The sequence below is a fragment of the Pelophylax lessonae genome (assembly GCF_965119305.1).
Source record: "Pelophylax lessonae genome assembly, chromosome: 10".
Taxonomy (NCBI): domain Eukaryota; kingdom Metazoa; phylum Chordata; class Amphibia; order Anura; family Ranidae; genus Pelophylax; species Pelophylax lessonae.
The window spans coordinates 179,384,720-179,411,501 of record NC_138777.1 but is presented as its reverse complement, the minus strand read 5'-3'; the positions used below and the strand labels follow the sequence as shown (position 1 = coordinate 179,411,501).

Sequence of the window (26,782 nt, the reverse complement as noted above, 5' to 3'; positions counted from 1 at the left end):
CAATTGGATTTAGGTCTGGACTTTGACTGGGCCATTCTAACACATGAATATGCTTTGAGATAAACCATTCCTCTGTAGCTCTGGCTGTATGTTTAGGGTCGATGTCCTGCTGGAAGGTGAATCTCCATCCAATTCTCAAGTCTTTTGCAGACTCTGACAGGTTTTCTTCCAAGATTCCCCTGTATTTTTCTCCATCCATCTTCCCATCAACTCTGACCAGCTTCCCTGTCCCTGCTGAAGAAAAGAATCCCCACAACGTGATGCTGGTGTTAGTTTTCAACCACACATGGCTAGTGTTGAGCGAACACGGACTGTATTATTCGTGTTCGTACCGAATAATTGGATTTTTTGTACCCGAACACGGACACGGACACTTTACTGTATGTTCGGGTAAAAATCCGTGTTCGGTCGTTTTATTTCCGGGTTTTGCATGCTTTGGCGCTCTTTTCATGGCGGGCTTTCAACAGCAAATCAACAATCGTTTAACTGGTGTGCCTTAAGCCATCCCAGCCATGCCTGCAAATGTCTCAGTAGCTGTGATTGGCCGTCTGAAGCATGTGACCAAGTCTTTATAAGTTCGAGGCAGCCGCAGCGGCGTCATTATGCTGCTTAGATTCAAGGACAGAGCACACATCAACGTGCTGGCTGCTGATTAGGGAAAGATAGGCAGGAAAAAACCATTTGTGTCCGGATAGAATTGAGGGACAGGTCGGAGTGTTTAGGCAGGGCGAGTTGTAGGCATTTTAGGGATAGAGTCTGCTGAATTATAGGGTCAGTGTCTTCTACAAACTACAATCGATATTGCTGTGTGGGGGGTGGGGTGAATCTGCACTCAATCCTGATCTACGATCTCTTCTCAATCCTGTTAGGGACAGAGTCTGCTGAATTTTAGGGAAACTGTGTTCTACAAACTACAATCGATATTGCTGTGTGGTGTGGGATTGGAGATAGGCAGGTGTCAGTGATCCACATCCATTTTTCTGTGTGTGAGCTGCAGTGAACACAATCTTTTTGGGCTGCAGTGAACACAATCTTTTTGGGCTGCAGTGAACACAATCTTTTTGGGCTGCAGTGAACACAATCTTTTTGGGGTGCAGTGAACAAAATCTTTTTGGGGTGCAGTGAACACAATCCTTTTTGGTGTGCAGTGAACACAATCTTTGTGGGGTGCAGTGAACAAAATCCTTTGTGGGGTGCAGTGAACACAATCTTTTTGGGGTGCAGTGAACAAAATCCTTTTTGGGGTGCAGTGAACAACATCCTTTTTGGGGTGCAGTGAACACAATCTTTTTGGGGTGCAGTGAACAAAATCCTTTGTGGGGTGCAGTGAACACAATCTTTTTGGGGTGCAGTGAACACAATCTTTTTGGGGTGGAGTGAACAACATCCTTTTTGGGGTGCAGTGAACAAAATCCTTTTTGGGGTGCAGTGAACAAAATCATTTTTGGGGTGCAGTGAACACAATCTTTTTGGGGTGCAGTGAACACAATCTTTGTGGGGTGCAGTGAACACAATCTTTTTGGGGTGGAGTGAACAACATCCTTTTTGGGGTGCAGTGAACAACATCCTTTTTGGGGTGCAGTGAACACAATCTTTTTGGGGTGCAGTGAACACAATCTTTGTGGGGTACAGTGAACAGAATCTTTGTGGGGTGCAGTGAACACAATCTTTGGGGGGTACAGTGAACACAATCTTTGTGAGGTGCAGTGAACACAATCTTTGTGGGGTGCAGTGAACACAATCATTGTGGGGTGCAGTGAACTCAATCTTTGTGGGGTACAGTGAACACAATCTCATACTTCTGAAGGTTTGAGGGTGCTGCCTGTTCCATACTCCCCCTACTCCTCATCTAGCCTTTTAGGGGTACAAACAATAGTAATTGGGGCCTAGTGTGGTTGTGTACGTGTGATATACATACACTTTTTTGGGATCATATTTTCTATTCCGCTATTTAATCAAAAACCTTTGGGGATCAGTTAAATTGGGGGATAGTCTGTGTTGGTACGTGTGAGAGAGATCCACCTTTCCAAGTTGTTGGGGTTCATCTCATACTTCTGAAGGTTTGAGGGTGCTGCCTGTTCCATACTCCCCCTACTCCTAGCCTTTTAGGGGTACAAACAATAGTAATTGGGGCCTAGTGTGGTTGTGTACGTGTGATATACATACACTTTTTTGGGATCATATTTTCTATTCCGCTATTTAATCAAAAACCTTTGGGGATCAGTTAAATTGGGGGATAGTCTGTGTTGGTACGTGTGAGAGAGATCCACCTTTCCAAGTTGTTGGGGTTCATCTCATACTTCTGAAGGTTTGAGGGTGCTGCCTGTTCCATACTCCCCCTACTCCTAGCCTTTTAGGGGTACAAACAATAGTAATTGGGGCCTAGTGTGGTTGTGTACGTGTGATATACATACACTTTTTTGGGATCATATTTTCTATTCCGCTATTTAATCAAAAACCTTTGGGGATCAGTTAAATTGGGGGATAGTCTGTGTTGGTACGTGTGAGAGAGATCCACCTTTCCAAGTTGTTGGGGTTCATCTCATACTTCTGAAGGTTTGAGGGTGCTGCCTGTTCCATACTCCCCCTACTCCTAGCCTTTTAGGGGTACAAACAATAGTAATTGGGGCCTAGTGTGGTTGTGTACGTGTGATATACATACACTTTTTTGGGATCATATTTTCTATTCCGCTATTTAATCAAAAACCTTTGGGGATCAGTTAAATTGGGGGATAGTCTGTGTTGGTACGTGTGAGAGAGATCCACCTTTCCAAGTTGTTGGGGTTCATCTCATACTTCTGAAGGTTTGAGGGTGCTGCCTGTTCCATACTCCCCCTACTCCTAGCCTTTTAGGGGTACAAACAATAGTAATTGGGGCCTAGTGTGGTTGTGTACGTGTGATATACATACACTTTTTTTGGATCATATTTTCTATTCCGCTATTTAATCAAAAACCTTTGGGGATCAGTTAAATTGGGGGATAGTCTGTGTTGGTACGTGTGAGAGAGATCCACCTTTCCAAGTTGTTGGGGTTCATCTCATACTTCTGAAGGTTTGAGGGTGCTGCCTGTTCCATACTCCCCCTACTCCTAGCCTTTTAGGGGTACAAACAATAGTAATTGGGGCCTAGTGTGGTTGTGTACGTGTGATATACATACACTTTTTTTGGATCATATTTTCTATTCCGCTATTTAATCAAAAACCTTTGGGGATCAGTTAAATTGGGGGATAGTCTGTGTTGGTACGTGTGAGAGAGATCCACCTTTCCAAGTTGTTGGGGTTCATCTCATACTTCTGAAGGTTTGAGGGTGCTGCCTGTTCCATACCCCCCCTACTCCTCATCTAGCCTTTTAGGGGTACAAACAATAGTAATTGGGGCCTAGTGTGGTTGTGTACGTGTGATATACATACACTTTTTTTGGATCATATTTTCTATTCCGCTATTTAATCAAAAACCTTTGGGGATCAGTTAAATTGGGGGATAGTCTGTGTTGGTACGTGTGAGAGAGATCCACCTTTCCAAGTTGTTGGGGTTCATCTCATACTTCTGAAGGTTTGAGGGTGCTGCCTGTTCCATACCCCCCCTACTCCTCATCTAGCCTTTTAGGGGTACAAACAATAGTAATTGGGGCCTAGTGTGGTTGTGTACGTGTGATATACATACACTTTTTTTTGATCATATTTCCTATTCCGCTATTCAATAAAAACCTTTGAGGATCAATTGAATTGCGGGATAGTCTGTGTCGGTACGTGTGAGAGAGATCCACCTTTCCAAGTTGTTGGGGTTCATCTCATACTTCTGAAGGTTTGAGGGTGCTGCCTGTTCCATACTCCCCCTACTCCTCATCTAGCCTTTTAGGGGTACAAACAATAGTAATTGGGGCCCAGTGTGGTTGTGTACGTGTGATATACATACACTTTTTTGGGATCATATTTTCTATTCCGCTATTTAATCAAAAACCTTTGGGGATCAGTTAAATTGGGGGATAGTCTGTGTCGGTACGTGTGAGAGAGATCCACCTTTCCAAGTTGTTGGGGTTCATCTCATACTTCTGAAGGTTTGAGGGTGCTGCCTGTTCCATACCCCCCCTACTCCTCATCTAGCCTTTTAGGGGTACAAACAATAGTAATTGGGGCCTAGAGTGGTTGTGTACGTGCGAGATACATACACTTTTTTTGATCATATTTCCTATTCCGCTATTCAATAAAAACCTTTGAGGATCAATTGAATTGCGGGATAGTCTGTGTCGGTACGTGTGAGAGAGATCCACCTTTCCAAGTTGTTGGGGTTCATCTCATACTTCTGAAGGTTTGAGGGTGCTGCCTGTTCCATACTCCCCCTACTCCTCATCTAGCCTTTTAGGGGTACAAACAATAGTAATTGGGGCCCAGTGTGGTTGTGTACGTGTGATATACATACACTTTTTTTGGATCATATTTTCTATTCCGCTATTTAATTTAACTGGGCCTCCATGCGAGACCTGTGTGCCTTGTTGCGCTGTTTTGAGTACTCCACCAACATGGCCAGTGGCAATGACGCCGTTCTCAGCTTAACTATCCCACTTCTATGCCTCCTTGAAAAAACAATTCGGGCGATGATGGAAGAGGATGTGGCACAGGATGAGGAGGAGGAGGAGGATGAAGAGGTAACATTTCCAAGGCTTTCAGGGCAGTCATTCGCAAGGGGCTCCGAGGGTGGGTTCCTGCACACGCAAACGCCAGGGACGCAATTGTCCAGCAGGGGCACAGTTCTGGAGGATGAGGAGGATGAGGAGGAGGAGGAGCTGGAGGAGGAGATGGAACCATGTTCACAGCAGGGTGGCACCCAGGCCAGCTCATGGCCATCACTGGTGCGTGGCTGGGGGGATACAGAGGACACGGACGATACACCTCCCACAGAGGACAGCCTTTCGTTGCCTCTGGGCAGCCTGGCACACATGAGCGATTACATGCTGCAGTGTCTCCACAACGACCGCCGAGTTGCCCACATTCTAACTTGTGCTGATTACTGGGTGGCCACGCTGCTGGATCCCCGTTACAAGGACAACGTACCGTCCTTAATTCACTCACTGGAGCGCGATCGCAAGATGCGCGAGTACAAGCGCACGCTGGTAGACGCCATGCTGCTGGCATTCCCATCTGACAGCGGGGCCACAGTGGAAGCACAAGGCAGAGGAGGAGGAGGAGGAGGTCGCCAACGCAACCAGGGCACCGCCAGCACCTCAGAAGGCAGGGTTAGCATGGCCGAAATGTGGAAAAGCTTTGTCAGCACGCCACAACAAACAGCAGCACCAGCAGCTCAGATGGAACGTCTTAGCAGGAGGCAGCATTTTACCAACATGGTGGAGCAGTATGTGTGCACACGCCTACATGTAGTGAATGACGGGTCTGCCCCCTTCAACTTCTGGGTCTCCAAATTGGGCACATGGCTTGAGCTTGCCCTTTACGCCTTGGAGGTGCTGGCGTGCCCTGCAGCCAGTGTATTATCTGAACGGGTATTTAGCACGGCTGGGGGCGTTATAACAGACAAGCGCAGCCGCCTGTCCAGAGACAATGTGGACAAGCTCACGTTCATTAAAATGAACCAGGCATGGATCCCACGGGACTTTTCCGTACCTTATGCAGAATAGCAATGGATACCGACCTTACCCACCCATTGTTCCATTTTTGCTCTTTCTCACTCTTTTGGGGTGTACCCTCATTTAAAATTTTTGAAAAGAAGCAGTGTTGGCTACCTCGTCCTCCTCCTCAGGGCCAGATTAATGTAGGGGCTATTGGAGCTGCAGCTCCAGGCCCCTACCTTTTATATAGGCCCCGGGTTGGCCATATTCACTGTTACCGCTCTTCTGTCACTTGTAAACACAGAAGTCTGGCTTCTATGCTCGCTTCCCCAGGCAGCACCCTCAGAACCTCCCCACACAGCGTGAAGGCCGGACAAGGAGGGACAGTTGGCGATGCATGGATGTGTTTATGGGCTTCAGAGACAGCATCCCATGTTGAATTAGGCATGCATGGCTGCACCCTTCCTCCTCTGGGTGCATGGCAAGGCACGGCCCTTAAGGCCCTTCAAAATCCTCAGCACCAAGCCCATGATGCTGTTAATCCGGCCCTGGTCCTCCTCCACCGCCGCTTCCACCTACACCGCCCATAGGTGTGCGCAGCCTATTGCATTAAGGTGTGCACCCCAAAGTTGAAATACACATGCATGTGTTTGCCAGCAGGGAGAGTAATGTATCGGGGCCATGTACCTGTAGGCAAGGAGAAATAGAGCAGAGCAGGTCCCAGGGAGATCTTTCCCATCTCCTCACTGGCAATGCTATGTGCCCTAGGTGATTAGGGTGTGCCCAGGCACACCCAGCACACCCTGTGCGCACGCCTATGTCACCGCCACATCCACCACCACCTCAACCTCCCTCCTACTCCATATGGGCCTCGTCCTTCAGAGATGAAGAAGAACATTGTTTTATTTTTCTGTTTTTTTTTTGTTGTTTTAAGTTATTTCCCTATCCACATTTGTTTGCAGAGCACTTGCCATGCTCTTAATTACGTTTTGCTGCCATTTGCAGCACTCTAGCCCTTTCCTTTGGTGTTTTAGAGCCATTTTAGTGCCTTAAAGTTCGGGTCCCCATTGACTTCAATGGGGTTCGGTGTCCGGGAAAAGTTCGGTAAAAGTCCGGGACACGGACCCGGACTTTTTTTTAAAGTTCGGCCGAACCCGTCGAACACGGACATCTAGGTGTTCGCTCAACCCTACACATGGCGCTTTGCTTTTAGGCCAAAAAGTTGAATTTCGGTCTCATCTGACCAGATCACCTTCTTCCACATGTTTGCTGTGTCTCCCACATGGCTTCTCGTAAACTTTCTTCTTTTTGCTTTCTGTCAACAATGGCATTATTCTTGCCACTTCTCCATAAAAGGCCACATTTGTGGAGTGCATGACTAATAGTTGTCCTGTGAAAAGATTTTCACACCTGAGCTGTGGATGTCTGCAGCTCCTCCAGAGTTACTATGGGCCTCGCCTCTTGGCTGCTTTTCTGAATAATGCTCTCCTTGCCCAGCCTGTCAGTTTAGGTGGACAGCCATGTCTTGGTGGGTTTGCAGTTGTGCCATACTCTTTACGTTTTCAGATAATGAATTGAACAGTGCTCTGTGAGATTTTTAAAGCTTTTTTTTATAATGTAACCCTGCTTTAAACTTCTCCACAACTTTATAACTGACTTGTCTGGTGTGTTCCTTGTCCTTCATGATGCTGTTTCTTCACGAAGGCCCCTTTCACACACGGAGTCCGTCAGGCGTTTTTCTCAGCGGGGGATCGATCCGCCGATCCCCCGCTGAGCAGGCGGATGACAGCTATGTCTCCGCGCCGTGTGCGGAGACACAGCTGCCAGGTCCCCATTCTTCTTTATGGGGGGAATTGGATGGGAACAGACCGTCTGTCCGTTCTCATCCGATCTGCCAGACGGATGGAAAATAGGGTTTCCAGCCGTCCGGTTTTGACTTATCGGGTCGGATGTCAGCGGACATGTCTCCGCTGACATCCGATGCCCTATAGAGATGCATAGGGGAACCGTTTAGATCTGCCAAAAAACTGACAGGTGAATGTGAACGGACTCCGTGTGTGAAAGGGGTCTTAAGTTCTCTAACAAACCTCTAATGGCTTCACAGAACAGCTGTATTTATAGTAAGATTAAATTACACACAGGTGGACTCTATTTACTAATTAAGTGACTTCTGAAGGCAATGGGTTCCACTAAATTTTGGTTAAGGGTATCAGAGTAAAGGGGGCTGAATACAAATGCACACCACATTTGTCAGATATTTATTTGTAAAACGTGTTGAAAACCATTTATCATTTTCCTTTCCACTTCAAAATTATGTGCCACTTTGTGTTGGTCTATCATAAAAAAAAAACCCAATAAAAGTAATTTACGTTTTTGGTTGTAAAATGACAAAATGTGGAAAATCTCAGCGAGTATGAATACTTTTTCAAGACACTGTATCTAAAATGATCCATACCTGGAATTTTTTTAATTCCCCAAAAAAAGTTTTACTACATTAAACATCCAAATAATTGCATTTGCTATTTTGAAGAATCAGTGTAAATGAAAAGTGTTGCCGAAAAAAAACCCTTGTGGGTTTGACCAATGATGTTCATGGTTCACGTAACTTGGGGAGTGGCAAGGATGTGTTTTTTGCTCACATAAATTATTCTAAAAGGTGTCCCTCTTTCTCATGTTCGGTTTGGAGGCATGAATTATTTTTTTTAATACTAATATCCATCATTAATGCATCTGTTAAAATGATATTTATATTTTACCAAATAAGCTATTAGATCTGAGAGCAGGGTACTGGTATTGGATTCATTGTAAGATGCAAAATATCATCAATCTCGCAGTGCAGGTCATCCTAGTGTTTATGACAATATCTCAAGGCAATAAATTACGATGGCCCTCTGCAGGGACTGAGTTATGAACAAAGACATTGATTAAATATTGCTCTGTTCTGTCTAGACTCTAAGTACTTATACGTGTTTAAAGAACATAGAGAAATTATAAAAAAAGTCCACCCAAAACTGATTTTGTTTAGTTTATTATTGGTCACTTACAAATCAAATGCCTTCCTGACCTATTACTGTATTTCTTGTACAGGCTTCATTGCAGAGATCGGCAATCATAAATATACAGGATGATCAACAATATTGAATAAATGAATAAAAGAAAACACATTTTTGTAAGAATGTGAAGATACAAATCAATGTGGGGGGGTCTTGAAGTCAGAGTTCCCAAGAAACAGAACAGGCTGGCGGGTAATTCAACTCCTTCCACCCAAAGCTGAAACACGTTTTGGGGAGGATAGTCTTTAATAACATGCTGTGCTGAAAAACATATACAGTATGTATACAGTACATACATATGGTTATATACTGTAGCAACCAAGCATAGATCAGATTTCCTTAGTCTAGTAAAGCCCACTAAAATCTTGTCTATAGATACAGGCTACAGAATGAATTTTCAGATGATATATAGAGTATAAGGTGGGTACATTTACCCCTGGCAGAGGCCTAAAGCTGTGAAATGTATTTTATCCAGTTGAATGTATTTGAACCACTGAGCACAATGTGGACCCAGAAAATCAACACTGCCCAAAGTTGGACTCATTACAGTGGAAGTTTCTCATTTCAGCAGATGTTTCTAACTACATTGGAAATTTCCCATAACAGTTCAGATTGGTGGTGTGGGCAATTGGAAAGGTAAGTAGTAACTATCCTTTGCAGAGGAATTTTTTGTGTTGAGCTTTTAATTTTGCAATAGAGGGTAGGCTCAATATTCAAAAATATCCTTCATTTACCGTCCAAAAACAGGCACATTAAATGTCCAGGCATCCAGACAGGAACACTCCTATTCTAGGTTATTAAAGCTCAGTATACACTAGAAGAATTTAGTTCAACATTTTTCGTTGTATGAGCATTGCAAGAACATTTGCTTGTTTTTCTAATCTTTAGCGGGGTCAAATCAACATTATTTTTTTACCGCAGTGACAAGAAAATTCGAAGGAGCAGAATAAAAAATTTCTCTTGAATATACGAATTTCTAACAAAAATGTGAAAGTCAATTAATTTCAAAATTGATGTTAAAAGTTTTTTAATGTACTATGATGAAGGACAAATAAATAATTGGTAATGGAAGATGAAAAAATGTCATTGTACATGATGTGCTTATACTGACCGAAGAGAGGGAGAGAAACTAAGTAATACTACTCCTTTTTTTTGGGGGGGGGGGGGGGGGTTGTGTGGGGTTTATTGTTATGTTCTTTTTCTGTTTGCATGTTAGTTATGAAAAATTCTAATAAAGATTATTGAAAAAAAATAAAAAGCAAACAAAAGCTTTCAAACGGCACTAGAATGCTCTAAAAAATTCTCTAAGAATTTTTTAATGAATTTTACTAATGTATACCCAGCTTAACACACCAGTTAATGAAGGATGGATAAGAATGACAACCTCAGAGCTTACAACTTTTCAAACAATGCAGCAATGGCAGCTTCCATATATTTATCCTGATGGGCCTTGAGGAGAAAAGCCCTTTGATAATCAAGAACCAAATTGAATAAGTGTGCTGTAATCATATGAGGCATTTTCTTTAAAGATCTATAATTCGCTCCAGATGGATCAAAGCTTATATTTGGTTGGTTGTGATGAAATTATCTGTTTTGTATAAGAACTAGCCTGCTCTGTTCCTGTTTTTTCCTAATGCCCTGACAATCACAGAGTTAACAGAAATACTTTAAAATAGCTGACCATTCACACTTCCACGTCACCTTGATGCTATATGCCACACATTAAACACCTAGAGCTTGAACTTCCTTTCAGGCACGTCTCTTCTCTTTTTAGAGAGACAAATCAATCAATGAGCAGGTGGGCTTCACACAGCAGTCACCGTGGGATATCTGCCTGAAGAATTAAAGGACCTTAACATGACGCACATCTGAGACCACCTCCAGAGTCTCTCAGGATATATTCACAAAGATGGGCTTGAGGATTCTGGTTTGAACTTAAGACTGGGACTCAACTCACGCTAAAGTTTAGATTAGGAATTTAATTGTAATTTATTTGTCTACGGTGGTCCATTTACTGGTAAATTTGAAGCAAATATGGCACCTTCAGATAGCAGTACTCTGATCGCCAAAGGGATAGGGGTATTTTACAAATAAGGAATGTGGCACATCCCAAATACAATGGAAAGTTTATTCGGATTAGATCAGGCAAGGACTTTAGAGGCACAATTGTTAAAAAAAACACAATTTATTTAAGAAATTATTAAAATCGAATTAATTATTAAAATCGAATTAATCGGATTTTAATAATTTCTTAAATAAATTGTGTTTTTTTAACAATTGTGCCTCTAAAGTCCTTGCCTGATCTAATCCGAATAAACTTTCCATTTACTGGTAAAGCCTAAAATAATATTTATATTAGCCATCCATTTGAATGTCACTTTGAAAACATTAAAACCCTAGATTACACATAGTATAATGCCATCTTCCCACTAATCCAGATTCGGTGGTATAGGTCTGGTTTGGGTTGGCGAACAGTCATTAACTGGTACCTGTGTTCCTGTACAGTGACCAAAAAACCCAAAGCCACGAATGTGAGGAAGGATCAGTAGTACTCTAATAGACTAAGATTAGGTAGAGCAACTAATCCTTTAGTCGCCATCCTGAGATTGATTACTAAAATAATTTCCATTCTAAAAACTAAAAATGGCATTATCGTGCCATTCCTGAAGTCATAGGGAGGCGTTGAAGAAGACTGTACACATATTAGGGATACAATTTACTCTTACAAGCATTCCAAAGGTCCCAAGCTCTTACGAACCCATAGAGAAAACCAGGATAAAATGACTAGAGGGATGCAGCCTAACATTCAAGGTTTGGCTATAAAATCCTTTAAACCAAATTTCTGTAAATTGAGCAGATATAAAGGAAATGTCTGTAATGTATTTGTTTCCTTTGTAGTGCTTCAAAAGCATTCTATTCCAAAATTTTGATGTATTTCAAAAATTTTCAAAAAGAAAAAAACAAGTCTGATGCCCCAGTTAAAATACATATTGTTGAGATAAATAACTCTTTGGAGGCAGGGAGCTACTAGCGATGTCCCCCTCACTGCTGCATATGGCTATGGCTCCCTATTAAAGCAAAACACACTGGGCCTTAAAAGTCCCTAAGTTAATAACAATGCTGAAGTGCTGGAACCCTGACTCTTCTGGGTCTATACTCCACTTATAGTCATTCCACTGTAAAATACTAGAGCGTCTTCTACCAACTGAAGTAATAGAGACTCTGGTATATTACGATGGCAGATAATTCAAACAGCTGCCATTAACTCAAAACCTAATTTTTTTGGCTTCTATGATTTTATCATAAATGTTGTCATATTTGCTGATTACATATCAACAAATACATATTTGATTTTCTGTTATTTTTCAATCTGTGTTATTTATGCTATGTAGTATTTTAATAGGATGGTATTGTTTATTAGAGTATAGTATTAATTTGGTTTTATTTGGTATGAATTGCAATAATTGGTAATTTTTTTGTTGTTATTGTGACTTGTTTCAAATGTGTTGTCTTCATTGAATGCAACTGTATCCTAATAATTTCCCTTTGGGATTATAATAAAGGATTCTGAATCGGAATAAAATCTATGTTGTATTAGAAGGCTTATTTACTGCTTAATTCAATTAATATGTTCAGGACTAAAATCACCTAAAACATTTAACGAACACATTAAATCATATAAAATAATTTCACTTTGGTGAACAATTATATAAATTGCCTGCAGGTGATGCACTAGAATCTGTTCTTCATTGGATTTGGAGAGTGATGTATTACTATGCTGTGCATAGCCTTTAGCCTTTTTTTCACCTCCTGCTATTTAGGGCTCTTTACAATACACACACACACAACTGATAAGATATAGTGAGGACACCTCCCCTCCATCTGCTGCCTTATGTAGATGAATGGATTTTCCATTAGAAGCAGTCACAAAGCCAGCAGAGCTGGGCTTTATTATTATCTTTATACAATATATGTTCCATGAAATGCTTATTTGCAAAAATAAATATTAAAAAATAGCACATTTTTTTTTATAAACCTACAAATATTAGGCCTTTTGCATATGGCAGTAAAAAAAGTAAATGTTTTTTACTGATCTGAACACAGGTGCATTACATGTATTGCTTATTGAACAGCAGCATAAAGATCAGTAATGCAGCGCTGAGTACAGAGCTGTAAAATAAAAATAGAAAATGTGACATTTGAGTACAGTCATTTACACGCATGCAGTACGTGTGTATATGCATGTACAGTATGTGTGCATATACTGCAACGCTGACAACTGGAAGAGGATGAAGAAGGATTTTACTATATATATACACGCACATGTTTACACAAGGTCTTTACGGAATATTTTACTCAGGATCTTTCTGTCAACAAGATCCCGAGTATAAACATGTGTAAAATATTACGATTGTGTGCAAGAGGCCTTAAGCTTCATTCACTTGACTGTAAAATAAAGCATTTAAATGTGGATCTGAATGCAGCTGCATTGCTTTCAATGGAAACACTTACATAGGTGCGTAAAAATGTGCTGCATTCAAATCCATAACACAAAATCCAAAAATCTGTGTCTAATGAGATGTGTATGCATTCTGGTATTGAAATAATAATAATAAAAAAAAAAAAATAGGACATTTTTACGCATTTAAAAGCTGAATTTAAAAGCAAGTATCATTTGTGCAGGAACTTTTGCATCAGTAAAAATTTTACGGTCTTGTGAATGCAGCCTTATAGTTTTCCTTACAGTATGCCTGATAGTATATTGCACTTTACTGTAATATTTTTTTGCCAATATAATTTATTTTTAGAAAGATAAGCAATTAAAATGTACAAAAATGCCTTTTTAATAAAATGAAGGTAATAGTAACAGACATATGCTCTCAGCTTCAGTAGATTGATGGACAAAAAATATTTCTCTGCTTAGTTAGCAGTGACCCCTAAAAAAAAAAAAAAAAGACTACTAAATTTAGCATCATTCAAAGTTTATGCATCCCTTTTAAGCAGTAGTTATTTTTGCAACCCGCAGGGCGACATTCTAATGTGCTAGTAGTAGCACATTATGTGAAATTTACCTTAGAATGAAGCCCTCCAGCAGTGCGTTGTCACCGCTAAAAGTGCCTTATTATAGGCTTACCTATAGGTAAAAATTATGCATGGGAGTTTAAGTGCTACTCAGTTGTGTATGACAGATACACACACTCACAGGCCTCACACACTATTATTTATAGAAGAAAGCATACATACAAAAATACAATAAGGGAATATATATATTTATAACAAATAACATTTTGAATATTCATGGCTTCGTACCTTTTACTGACATCAGCCCTCACTCCACCTCCCCAGTCTGAAAGAAGAAGTCCAGTCAAAAACTAACTATACTTAAATGTGGTCCCACCCCTTTGAAATTTTATTCTAACTACCCTGTAAAGGAAAGATGTCTATACTCACCTATTCTTACAGCACTTTGGTCTGGTCACATGATTGGCTCCCAGCAGCGGCTTCAATGTAGAGGAGGGATAGCCGACAATGGATGCCATATAGTAAGTCTATGGGTGACATCATTGCCCAGGCTCTACAGTTGTTGTCGGCAATCTCTACTCTTCACGAAAGCTGGATGCTAGGCTATGTTGGAGGAGGATTGTATACTGCCATCAATGGCAGAGGTGGTAAATGTGGTGGTGCCCAAGTCTGGCAAGGATCCTGAGTTGTATGTGTCCTATAGGCCAATCTCCCTCATCAATGTAGATGCCAAGATATTTGCAAAAATATTGGCCAACCGCCTTAACTCGGTTATATTGTCTATGGTGCATGGAGATCATTCGGTTTTATGCTAGGCAAGGGCACCGACATTAATCTCCGTCCTCTGTATACTAACCTGTCCTATATAGATGGAGATGGGTCTCCGAGAGTCATGACCTCTCTCGATGTGGAAAAGGCCTTTGACCCTGTGGAGTGGGGGTTCCTGTGGAGGGTGCTCTCAAGGTTTGGATTCTGGCCTAAATTTATATCCTGGATACAGCAACTATACAGGGCTCCCACGGCCAGGCTCTGCACCAATGATAGTTTGCCTCCTTCCTTCAGCTTGCAAAGAGACACCAGACATGAATGCCTGTTGTCCCCTGGACTCTTTGCCTTAGCGATAGACCCTTTGGCTATCCTAGTTCGATCTTCCTCTGCAGGTAAGGGTCTTCAAGTAGGCCCATTAACAGTAAAGATCTCCTTGTATGCAGATGATGTCCTCCTATACCTACCTGATGCATCTGACTCTCTGGCCATAGTACTGGAGACTTTAAATCAATTTGGGTATTTCTCTGGTGTTCGCATCAACTAGAGTAAATCACTTCTATTCTCCCTCTCTCAGACACCTCCCCCCACGGTAGCCTCGCTGCCCCTGACCTGGGTCTCCAAGTTTCGCTACATGGGGATAGAGCTCCAGAGGGATCATTCACATTACCTAATTGATAACACGTACCCAGTATTACAACAGTTAACTTTCAGGTGCCAGACGTGGAAGTCTCTACCACTCTCAGCAGTGGGCAGGGTTAATCTTCTCAAAATTACATTCCTCCCCAAAATTCTATACGTTTTTCGCAATACCCTGGTCAATATTCCTAGCTCCTTCTTCAACAAACTAGATCAAATTGTGACCACATTTATCTGGGCAGGATCTGCCCCTAGGTTCGCCAAAACCACTTTACAGATGCCCTTGTCCCTTGGGGGCTGGCACTTCCATGTTTTCCTCAATATTACTGGGTGGCTGTACTGGTAACAGTACTTTGGTGGTTCACCCAATCACAATCTATTCCAGTGGTTAATTTGGAGGCTGCCGTGGTCGGTTATTATTCCAGATTAGGCAACCTTGTGTTTAGGGCCCCGAAGGTGCACCCCAGAATGACAACGTCGATGCGCACAACAGTCAAGGTGTGGGGCAGGTGTCTGTGGTGGTGAACAAGGTAACGCTGGTAACGCTATCTCTCCTCATACTCCACTCTGGGGTAACCGCCGATTGCCATACTTTCAATCCATCCCTGAACCTAGCTTATGGGCCAGGTATGATATTAAGAAGTTACAGCACATAATGCTATAGGGACGATTAATACCATTTAATAACTTAGGAGCCATGTTTATTCTTCCCACGTGGATGTTTTTCCGTTATTTACAGTAAGGACATGCAAATCACGCAGTTCCTAGCTGAGGTAAACGTGGCCCCACATGTGGGAGAGCGCTTCCTTATTACCAATAATGCAAATCATATATTGTCATCTCTTTATCTTAGAATTTCTAGCAGAGTGTTAGGAACACTCCCTGTGTACACTGAAGTGCTGTCATGAATCTGCCAGTTAAGAGTTAACTTAGTGCAGACTAATTGCACTAATTGGCAAAAGGCTGGCCTATTTAAACACCACAGCAGCACTGCGCCATTGCTGTCTTGTCTGCAGCTTTACCTGTACTTCCTGATCCTGAACCTGCTGTTTCCTGTTGACTTCCTGATCGACCTCCCGACTTGTCCACTACTTCGTCTGCTTGCTGCCCGCCCTGACCTTGGCTCGTTCCTGTGACCACTCTCCTGCCTTATCCTTGTCGGCTTATCTGCTTCCGATTCTGGACGTGTTCACCTCCTGGTGGGGCAACCCTGGGGACCGCGACCTGGTGTTAGCTTGCAGCGCAGTCTATCCCCACCATCAGGGGCTCTAGTGAAAACCAGCTAGCACTTAGACTCCGCACCTCAGACTAGCCCGTGTCTACCAGTGTGACCCGTCCATGTTCCTGTTGTACCAGATCCCACGAGGCTACCTCTGCACATCAGGCTCAGCCACCAGCACCATTACACAGAGATACTGGACGGAGCACCAAACTTTTTCATATCTGGAAGGAGGACATACCTAGCCTTATCTTTAAGGATTAAGACTAAGGGCTTCAACAATATATCCTGATGATATCAGTCAGGGATAGATATATTCAGCTTAAATTTATTCACAGGGCATACTACACCCCTCAGAGGCTTTCAATAATATATCCTACTCAGTCTGACCAATGCCCTAAATGCCAGGATCAGATTTGTACCTTTATACATGTTGTGTGGTCCTGCCCACATATTCAAAACTTCTGGCAAACAGTGGTAACTGAGATAAAAATCATAACAGATCTTTCCATTGAGGTGGACCCTAGAATACTCCTCCTGCATATTTGTGAATTGGTTTCCTTCAGCAAGCACAAACAAATTTGCAGCGTTCTATGCTAGAAAGGTCATTCAATCCAAATGGAAACAAGCAGACTCCCCCACGGTTTCACAATGGAGGTCCATGGTTGAGTTAATTTAACTCCTGTATAAACTTATATATATGAGTTGAAAATGCCCTAAGAACTTTGATAAGGTCTGGGGATCTTGGGCAAAGGCCTAATCCTGAAGGGACTGTAGGTACTCTGGCATAACAGGTATTATTTTTATACATATGATGTCACTCCCCTACTCCACAGCCCTGAACTTTCTAAATCCGCCCTTCTTTCCCCTCCCCTAGTCTCCCACCCTTCCTTTCACTCCTAGTCCACTCCCCATTCTCCCCCTGGTTAGCAAACCTGCTTAATGTTTCTGATTGCTTGGTTAACAAATAATTGCTTAGGCCTGTTGTACTTCTTACCCAGAATTTAGTGTACTTTGTCTATACTGGTTAGAACTTTAGAGCTATATATTGTTTTAATTGTGTTGTACTGTACTCTGTGCCTCAGGATTTTCCATTTTTTTTTGCTTTTTTTCTGTTTGATGTATGTACATTATTTAATTTGTGAAATAAATAAAAACTTTTCTGTTAAAAAAAAAAAGCTAGATGCTGGGGAGATCATGTGACTGGACCAGAGTGCCCTCAGAATGGGTAAGTATAAGCATGTTTTCTTTACAGGGTAGGTAGAATAGGCTTAGAATGGGGGTGGGGGGCAAAATAAACAATATAAATGACATAAATCTTTCCTGTAGTTAGTAAACGCAATAGCTTTTGCGCAAACCAATCAAAAAACGCTTATTGCAATTTTTTTTACCAAAAATATGTAGCAGAAAATGAATTGGCCTAAAATGTTAAAAAAAATTTGTTTTTTAAATTTTTTTTGAGAATTTCATATAAAAAAATTTGAAAAATATTGTTATTTTTTCAAAATTGTCGCTATTTTTTTGTTTATAGCGCAAAAAATAAAAATCGCACAGGTGATCAAATACCACCAAAAAAAAGCTCTGTTTGTGGGGAAAAAAGGACGTCAATTTAGTTTGGGTACAGCATCGAACGACCGCGCAATTGTCCGTTAAAGTCACGCAGTGCCGAAAATAGGGCCTGGTCTTTGAGCAGCCAAATCTTCCGGGGCTAAAGTGGTTAATTTTGGGGGACAAAAATACAATCTTTTAATAAACTATTAAAAGAGAGCTTGCACCCAGTAAATATATACCCAACATGTCAAGCTTGAAACTTGGGCATGACTGCAAATTGACAACAAACTTCAGTCCCCTATATTTTCCATAGGCGACACTTTAGAAGCCCTTACAGGTAATCAGTTTAGAGGTAACCGTGAATATTGGTCCTAAAATTATTGCTATCACTCCATCATGCACGACAATATATAACATATGTATCACAAGTGACGTTTTCATATGCAGGCTTTACATTCGCACACGTGTGTGTATACGTGGGGGTGGGCTGAATTTTTTTTTTTGGGGGGGGGGGTTTAGTGCTGGGGTGTAACTTTTTTTTTTTAGATTTTTTTTTAAGATTTGTTCTCTTAATGAGACGTCTTTTAGACCCCTGATGTCTCAGTTGCCTTCCATTCCATATAAAGTTTGATACTTGGGTACAAATATTTTGCTCAATTATGTGTCCTAAAATTATTACAGTTCCTCTCTTCTTTTTTACTCATGATCCAAATATAATTTTTTTAAATACTTTTTTATACTACAGACAGATACTTTTCATACTCAACAGAAAGCTTGTTCTTTGGCTGCCATGTAAAAATGCAATGAAAGCTAAAATCAAAATGGTACACTGAAAATAATAGGGATGATCAATGATGTCCATAACACTGTATAATGCTCTATGGAAAGATTTGATATATGGGCCTATCAACCTTCACCTTCATAAATTGACATAATGAATGTATTCAGATTTAATTAGGAGGCACATGCATCAACATAAAGACCTTTTTGTATCTGTCTATTCCACTTACGCAGTATAGGATGGCGTCCCACTGTCTAGGTGCTGTAAGCCATACCAAGAGCAATGGTTATGTATTTCAACATAAATAATATGACATGATTGCCTGGTGGCCCAGGGCCTGCATGCAACACTTTAAGCCTACCCCTGGGCTATTCTGGCCTGTCCTTGCAGCTTGGAATACAGGGAAGGCTTGGATAAAATACATTAGGGTACATCTGTCATTAAAGTAACGGGAATAATGCTGTAATGGAAACGGACTAAAAGGGAAATGCTGTGCTTGGCTCTTGTTTAGTGAATCTGTGAAGGGTGCACCATAAAGAGATTTTATGTTTTACTGGTAGAGTTTTCCATACCTTCCTGTACCTCTTTATAGTTAAAAAGATAAAAGTCTTCTCCTGCACATTTTTCATGCTATAATTCACTCTAACTGAGCAGAATTTACATTTTGCGTTGTTAAATCATCACTAAGCACAAGAAACACTTCACCAAGCCTGTCATCTCTCACACACCAGAAATAAACTTTCACAACTTTACAATGGGTTCAAGGCCGCAGATAACAATAACAAAGGTGTGTAATTTGTCACAGCCATTCCAAAGTGGCAGTTTTGACACATCTGTATAGTTTGAAAACACGATATGAAGTGGAAATCCTTAGGACAACCTGTCAGGACAGAGCTGTGGAAGCTGGCATTGTGGACTTGTTTTTAGGGAAACATGTTTCAGGACCATGATCCTCATCTGTGCTCCAGTACTTCGTGGGTCAACTGACATGTATTTGCTTGTCCCAGCTCAGTGGCTTACCATTAGTCAGCAATGACAACTCCCACATTACTATTCTGGCAGATTAACTATTAGTACAGATTAATACACGTTGCTTGAATATTACCAAGGCATCACTAGGAGATTAGGTAAGAGATATTTAGGACTGGCTGGTAACTGGTAACCTTGGAAAGAGAAAGTATGCATAAGGGAGAAAACTGTTATTTTCCACCTTCAGCTAGTGCCTCTGACTTCCCGAGCATCAAAGTCAAAAACGCCAACACTGGAAATCACAATATCCTCAACCACCTGAGATTGGCAGTCCTGGATAAACCATGGAAGCACTGATCCATATTAGCCAAGATAATAGGACCAGATTTTTTAAAATCTGGATCAGATGGCATCTCTACAAATACTCTGCTGCATACAATTACATAATGCAACTTCCACCCTAGTTTACCTTATCAGCCAACCCCTTCACTCACTCCGTGCTGACTAAAACAAGACAACATTCACTCACAGCAGCGCTCAACTAACCACAACCCAAAACAGCTATGAAAAATACGTCAAGGCATGCTTGGGAGTTTGGGGTCTTCCTCGCTGGGATATAGGGGCATTTCCACAAAGTCCTGTCTCTCCCATTTTTCTAGCCTTCCCTCAACTTCTTTACCACCCGTACCCCATACCGTACCATCCAAATATTTTTGGAGATCGTACATTTCAACCCCTCCCCCATAACCTTTTTCTCTCAGACACCTAATATTCACACCATACTACCACTTATCTCCCTCTCATCCCTTCCTTTTCCTATCCTATTCTAAACCTACATTAAAAGGCCTCCAACCTCATTCTTGGACAGTACCCAACTTCGTCTAGCAGACTTTCGCATACACTTTACACTGTCCCTTGCCCCTGGGTTTGCTCCAGCTGGAAGACCTGGTAAGATGGAAGAACAGGGGTAGTGGAAGACCTAGGTTTACTTTCACCATGTGTGAGAAACACTCTAATGAACTTGTACCTCAACTGCAAAGTCAACTCCAGCTCTTTTCTAGGATCCCAGGACTGTCTTCCCTAACCTGCCTCCCCCAATGTATTCATTATTGTCAGTCTCTGTACTCTGTTACTCAACGTACTGCTTTGTAGCCCTTGTAAAATGTCAATTTTTCAACAAAAATAGTTTGGAAACATAAACAGCTAACTCCGTAAACTTTCCACTCAATGCTGCCATGCCAATATGCATATAGAAAAGGGATAAGGTATCATTGCGTGGCAAGAGGAACATAATGTCCTACATACATATTTGTTGAAGCTTTCATTATTAAAAGGACATTGGTCTATTCCCTAGCCTAAAAAACACCTCAGGTGTCATTTAAGTATTTTTTAAACAAATTTTGTAAAAATGGGCCTGGCAAAAGAAGTGAATTATAGGGTCACCGTTGCTAAAATCTTAACAGGCATAACTTTTACTTGTTTTTGTTTAACTGATTTCCAGTTGAGTATAAAAGACACCCATTAGGGTAGCTCTGTATTCATTAATAAATCTGTATATATTTTTTTTTTTTTTTAATGCAGCTGAATTTATCTTGATATCAGCTTCATTTCTGTCCAGCAGCAGTCAGGCTGGGAGAGCGAGGGGCAGCGCTGGCAGGCAATAGAGTGAGCTGCAGGCAAAAAGTTGCAGGCAAAAGGTTGAAAGTGAACACACTGACTGAAGGAGAAAACAGGGTAGGTAGCAGGAACAGTGATACCTTTATTGTAACAGAGAAATGACTGGCTTAGTTTCCTTACAGGGCTATGCAAGCTTTAATTGATAAATACAAATGTATTTCCTCTGTGTATATATGTAGGCATACATTTAATGCAGACACCTATGCCCTCTTTCACACCAATACGAGTTCAGGCATGACATAAAATTTACAAATCGTACCTGAAGTAGCATCTAATGCGTTTCTATGGCAGTGTCTTAAAGAGGAAGTAAACCCTCCTCTGACACTTTTACCTATAGGTAAGCCTATGATAAGGCTTACCTATAGGTACTGTAAATATCTCCTAAACATGTACCGTTTAGGAGATATTTACCTTACATGCAGCCAGTGACGTCACTGGCGCATGCTCTCTGAAGGAACGGCCGCTGGTGCCGTTTCTTCAGAGCCACGTGCCGTGACTGTCGGCTCCCACGCGCGTGCGCGGGAGTGACGTCACCGCGGCTCCGGCCAATCAGATGGCCGGATGCCGCGATCCCGGAGAACGGGCGACTGGACATGTCGCCCGTCATACAGGTAAGTGGGCGGGACGGCGGGGGCTCGTTCTAAGGTAATTATTGCATAATGAGCTAGTATGCGATGCATACTAGCTCATTATGTCTTTCTCTTACAGGTTGCAAAAAAAAAAAATGTTGTATAGGTTTACAACCTCTTTAATAGATACGATTTCAAGTAGTACGACTTGAGAAGTAGTTCATGTATTACTTTTTCAGCACTGCAGCACAATTTCACTGCCATAGACTATAATGTAAATCATGCTGCAAATCGTTACTTTGTCTATATCAGCACTACTTGAACTCTGAAAGAAGTAAATATTAACCCCTTGCTAGTTAAAATTTTGTTCATAACATCACTGTTCCTCCCAGTGACATGGACAACCTCTCTCGCTGAAGTAGCACTGAAGTCTTATCAAATCGTTATAAATCTCACAGAAGTAGTGCTGAAGTATTGTTGAAGTCGGACTTTAAATCGCACTAATTTAAATCGTACTTGGTATGACCGAAGGCTAAAGGTACTTGCACATATGGTAACATAATTTGTAGCATAGTCCTCAGAGGTTCTTGCAAATAGCTACTTATGTTCCCCAAACTGTGGTTCTTCTTCTTACACCTCCTGCACGTTTATTGGTCAGTGAGAATGTCAGTCACAAGGATTGACCAATAATGAGGTATGAAGGATGAGGATGCTGGGCCAAGATTGACTTTGGGAAGTTTATAAAGGTGTTTGATAAAATTCCATGCAGGCACCTTTAGGTGTCTATTAAACGGCTCCCTACAGTTTAGGGTTTTAAATAAACAGTGGTTTGCCTCAATGGCACTAAGAGTCAAATATCTGGCCTTGAAAAACTAGCAGGTTACTAACTAATGCACTACACATTCCTCTCTGATGTATTTTTAAGCATAAATCCTAAAAAGTTCAAATAAAACATACCAGTTGCTCACCTTGACAAACAGAGCTCCCTTGGCGGCCAGCGCATCTATTCCTCTCCCATTGGGATAACAGTGATAGGTAGCGTCCAGTATGGGGTATCGGCTGGCGATCATGAGCCCACTGTTTAGGAACTTAAAGCCACAGCAGCCATGGCAGCTATATACCCCCACATCATACAGAATGTATTCAAAATAGTAGTGTAGTTGTTCTTTCAACTTTTCTGCAGCTCGTTTGTCGAATACTTCCTGCAGGCACAGGAAGTCCAGGTTGGCTGGGAAGAAGGCAGATATTTCATGATCTAAGATATCGTCTGTATGCTTTTTTTTGCGGGCTGCAGCTTTTTTAATGATGGATGCCTTGTATAGAAGTTTGTTGTTAATGCCACTTTGGTCAGTAGTTCCATCTACCACCCTGCCCTTAACTAAAGACTCACGTGAGGTGGTACAGCTGTCCAGGCTCCCTCCATCCCCCTCCCTGTGCTTGTGGTTAGAGGTTGGACTTTTCTGGAAGTCTGGCTCTGTGTCAGCCAAGCATGCCACATTTACGTGCCCAACCATGGCATCAGGATCAGAGTCCGATATGTGACCGCTGTCATCCCCACTGATGCGGATAATACATGGACTGTCTTCCCCATCCCCCATGTCCCCTCCATTCTTCCCATCCCGACCCTCTTCACTGCCGTTATCCCCAGAATTGTCTCCTTTGTATTCCATGGATGTTGTTCTCTTCATGCCCATGTTGACTGCTCGGTGGGTAACATCTGTCCCTTGTGGAGACACAAGACTACTGAAGCTTGCAGCACTGATTGAGGTGTTGGTGGGAGAATCTATGTAAATTTTGATTTGAGGTCTACTGGCTCCATTTCGTATTCTTCTTCCAATCTCCTTAGCCCGTGCCTGAGTGTTAAAGAGGTTTGTAAACCTTGCAAGTGAATCAGGCAACAAGCAGACATTGGCAGATCCAAAGCAGAAACTCTTACAACTTGCTGTTGCTCTCCACTCAGTCAACAAGTTGGCTCCACTAACCCTGGCCTTATCCTGCAGGCGGGAATAGATGTAAGGTCTACGGACGGCTTGAAGAGGTGACCATACCAGGAAGCCAATAAGCGCAAAGGGAAGAGAAGAGACTAGCAAGGCCAAGTAAATTGGAGTAGTGATGATAATACAAAGTGCCTGGAAGTAACAAGGGTCATCAGATCTCTGACGTTTTTCATAAGTGGTAGGCAAGAAGGAGGCCAGGAGGCGATCTCCGAGCCAGAAACAAGGGAAAATCAATGCCCAGGACAGGGAGTTGAGGAAAGAGAGGAAGCTACTGGGAAAGGGGGAAGTGTGCAAAACCATCTCAGCTCAGTGGTGTCTTCTTCATGGGAGCTTCTGCATGATGTCACTAGTTTAATAATCACAATGAAGGACCAGGAGGCAGGATCCACCTCTAAGCCCCCTCCCAAAGGGAGAAATTTACAGTTCCAAAAATATCACCTTGACATATCACCAGAAAAGCCAGAATATCTATGAGCAGGATGCATTTGAGATGTGTACGGTGTCATTGTATTCTCATTGTTTCCTACAAATCTTCATACCGCGGGTCAAAAAGCCTACAAAAAAAAAAGAACAATGTTTAATTTAGTAATGTAAAAATGATCCTTACTATAAAGATGATCAATAAATAATTTCATTTATTTAATCATTTCTCTCGTTTTCAGCCGTCAAGGTAAACCATGATTACAGTATCATTACATGTATTACATATAACAGTTGCCCTTTGTAATCATGCTTGTAAACTCCTAGCATTAGTATAAATACGTAGGCTGTAAGGGGGGAAATCATGAGGGAGAACTACCTCACAGAAGCTAAAATATAATATTTCTCAAAAACAGAACTTTTGATTTGAAATCCTGTATTAGCAAAATGGAACAAGATTGGTAATATATGATCAAGAACAGGTTTTAAATGTGCTAGAAAAATGAAGGTTGGCATAACCATGTGACCAACTGTTTCCTTTTTTTTTTTAACTAAAATTCACAACAGTAAAAAAATAAAGTAAAGCAAAAACTTTTTTTTATTTGAGAGTAGGGAGTGGTTAAAACCCCAGTCTGTTTTTTTGACAACTTTGTCCTATTGGGGAGAATTACTTTCACTATTTGTCCCATAGATACAACAGGAAGTGTAAGACAATCTCTCCAAAACGAGACAGAGAAAGTCCACCTAGGGCAGTGATGGCGAACCTTGGCACCCCAGATGTTTTGGAACTACATTTCCCATGATGCTCAACTACACTGCAGAGTGCATGAGCATCATGGGAAAGGTAGTTCCAAAACATCTGGGGTGCCAAGGTTCGCCATCACTGACCTAGGGCAATTGTCAATAAAACAAGTGTCCCTATTGAAAGGCTTTTGCTCTGATCTTGTTTGAGTTTTCCCTTACTTTTAGTCCTGGTGACAACGGTCAAAGAATAAAAACCTGACAGATGTTATAACCCTCCCATACTTTATCCAAAACTATCTTTAGACAACTTTACCATTAATTAATTTGTTTGTAACTACAGATAAAATGTGGAGTCCCGGCCAGACTATTTAGATATAAAAGCTTATGTGTCCAATAAACCAAAGCAAAAGAGATAAGAACGTCTTCTGTTATATAGAAGGGAAATGAAGAAGGGGCGAACCTTTTTGTATTAATGCACACATTTACCAGAAGAAGCTGTGGAACCCAAGTATCAGTTTAAAATTGATTTGGGGTGCACAACATTTGTTTTCCATTATATTATCTGTTTGGAACTCTTGGTATGCCTTGCAGAGTTGTAGTAATTAGCGGCCCAGAAAAGATGGAACTCTAAACATTTTAAATGGCTGCTCAGGGCTCTATCACTTTTGTACTCAGGTTCTTGGTCATCCTGGAGGAGAAATAGGGATTTGTCTGTAGTAAAGACCCCCACCCTAAAATAGTCCATGCTCTCAGATAGAAAATAGAATTAAAGAAGGCTAGCTGAAAAGTCTGAAAGGGCACCCCTTCTGCCTTCCCGGCTGTTCGATAACGCAGCTAGCAAGGCGACCGCTGCTTTGACAGATACCACTTTTCTTTGTCTCCAATCACTTGCCCCAAACAAGCGTCCCACAAGGAATGCAGGCGAAGGGGGGTTTGTCAACCTTAATGTTACAGGTAAGCGGGCTTGGAGATCCAAGCAGCTTTTCCTTTGCTAGCTGCATATTAGGCGGCAGTGAGGAGATGGGGAACACCCTGTCTTGACTTCACAGTCAGCATTAGACAGCATATAGAACATCACATCACAAAGTACTACATGTAATTTGTCCTTTGGGGAACATAATACCTTAATAAACAGTAAATAGAAGTGAGATTTTCGTTAAATGCAACATACAGTAGCAAACCTGAATGGAATGCTATTTAATTTGATAAAAGGCACCGAGAACATGAACAATTTCTTCTACAATAAGGCCTTGACCTCTTGCCACCCACATAGTGCTTATGTGTGGCAGCATAAGGTGCTTTATTGTGCACACACAGCACATATGAATCAATGCACAGCCGAGGTTTCTGTGCTGAGAGCATGCTCACTGCTCACACCCAGCACAGTGGCGGAGCCGTCACAGGCAGCTCCTGGACTTTAGTAACGATTGCGAGCCAGTGGGACTGGCTCTCGATCATGTGACCACTGTGACAGCCAATCATGGTGGTCACATTATTGGGCAGTCCTTCTCACCCCCAGGGTGTAAATCCCCAGTTAACCACTTGCCGACCGCGCTATAGCCGAATGACGGCTACAGCGCGGCTGGCTAGTTCTGGGAGGCTATCATATTACAGCCTCCCATAATAACGCCCCGCCACCTGCCCACTACGGCTGGGGTGCTCCGTAATCCGGAGGACACTGCTGATCACAGGCTGAAGTAAAGATCCAATCAGCGGCTCTTTACCACAAGATCAGCTGTGTCTAATCACAGCTGATCACGGATGTAAATAGAAGACGGTTATCGGCACTCCTTTCCTCATGATGACAGCATGAGG

The 26,782-nt window shown here is 41.9% G+C and overlaps 1 protein-coding gene across 1 annotated transcript in view; it reads right to left on the bottom strand.

Annotated features, from left to right (window-relative positions):
* Nucleotides 1-24,351, bottom strand: part of SMPD3 (sphingomyelin phosphodiesterase 3) — a 61,215-nt gene extending 36,864 nt beyond the window's left edge. The window contains exon 1 of the mRNA XM_082270823.1: nucleotides 22,775-24,351. Coding sequence (XP_082126949.1) covers nucleotides 22,775-24,103 — 1,329 coding nt within the window. The 5' untranslated portion in view covers nucleotides 24,104-24,351. The remainder of the gene's footprint in view (nucleotides 1-22,774) is intronic.
* Between the last annotated feature and the right edge of the window lie 2,431 nt (nucleotides 24,352-26,782).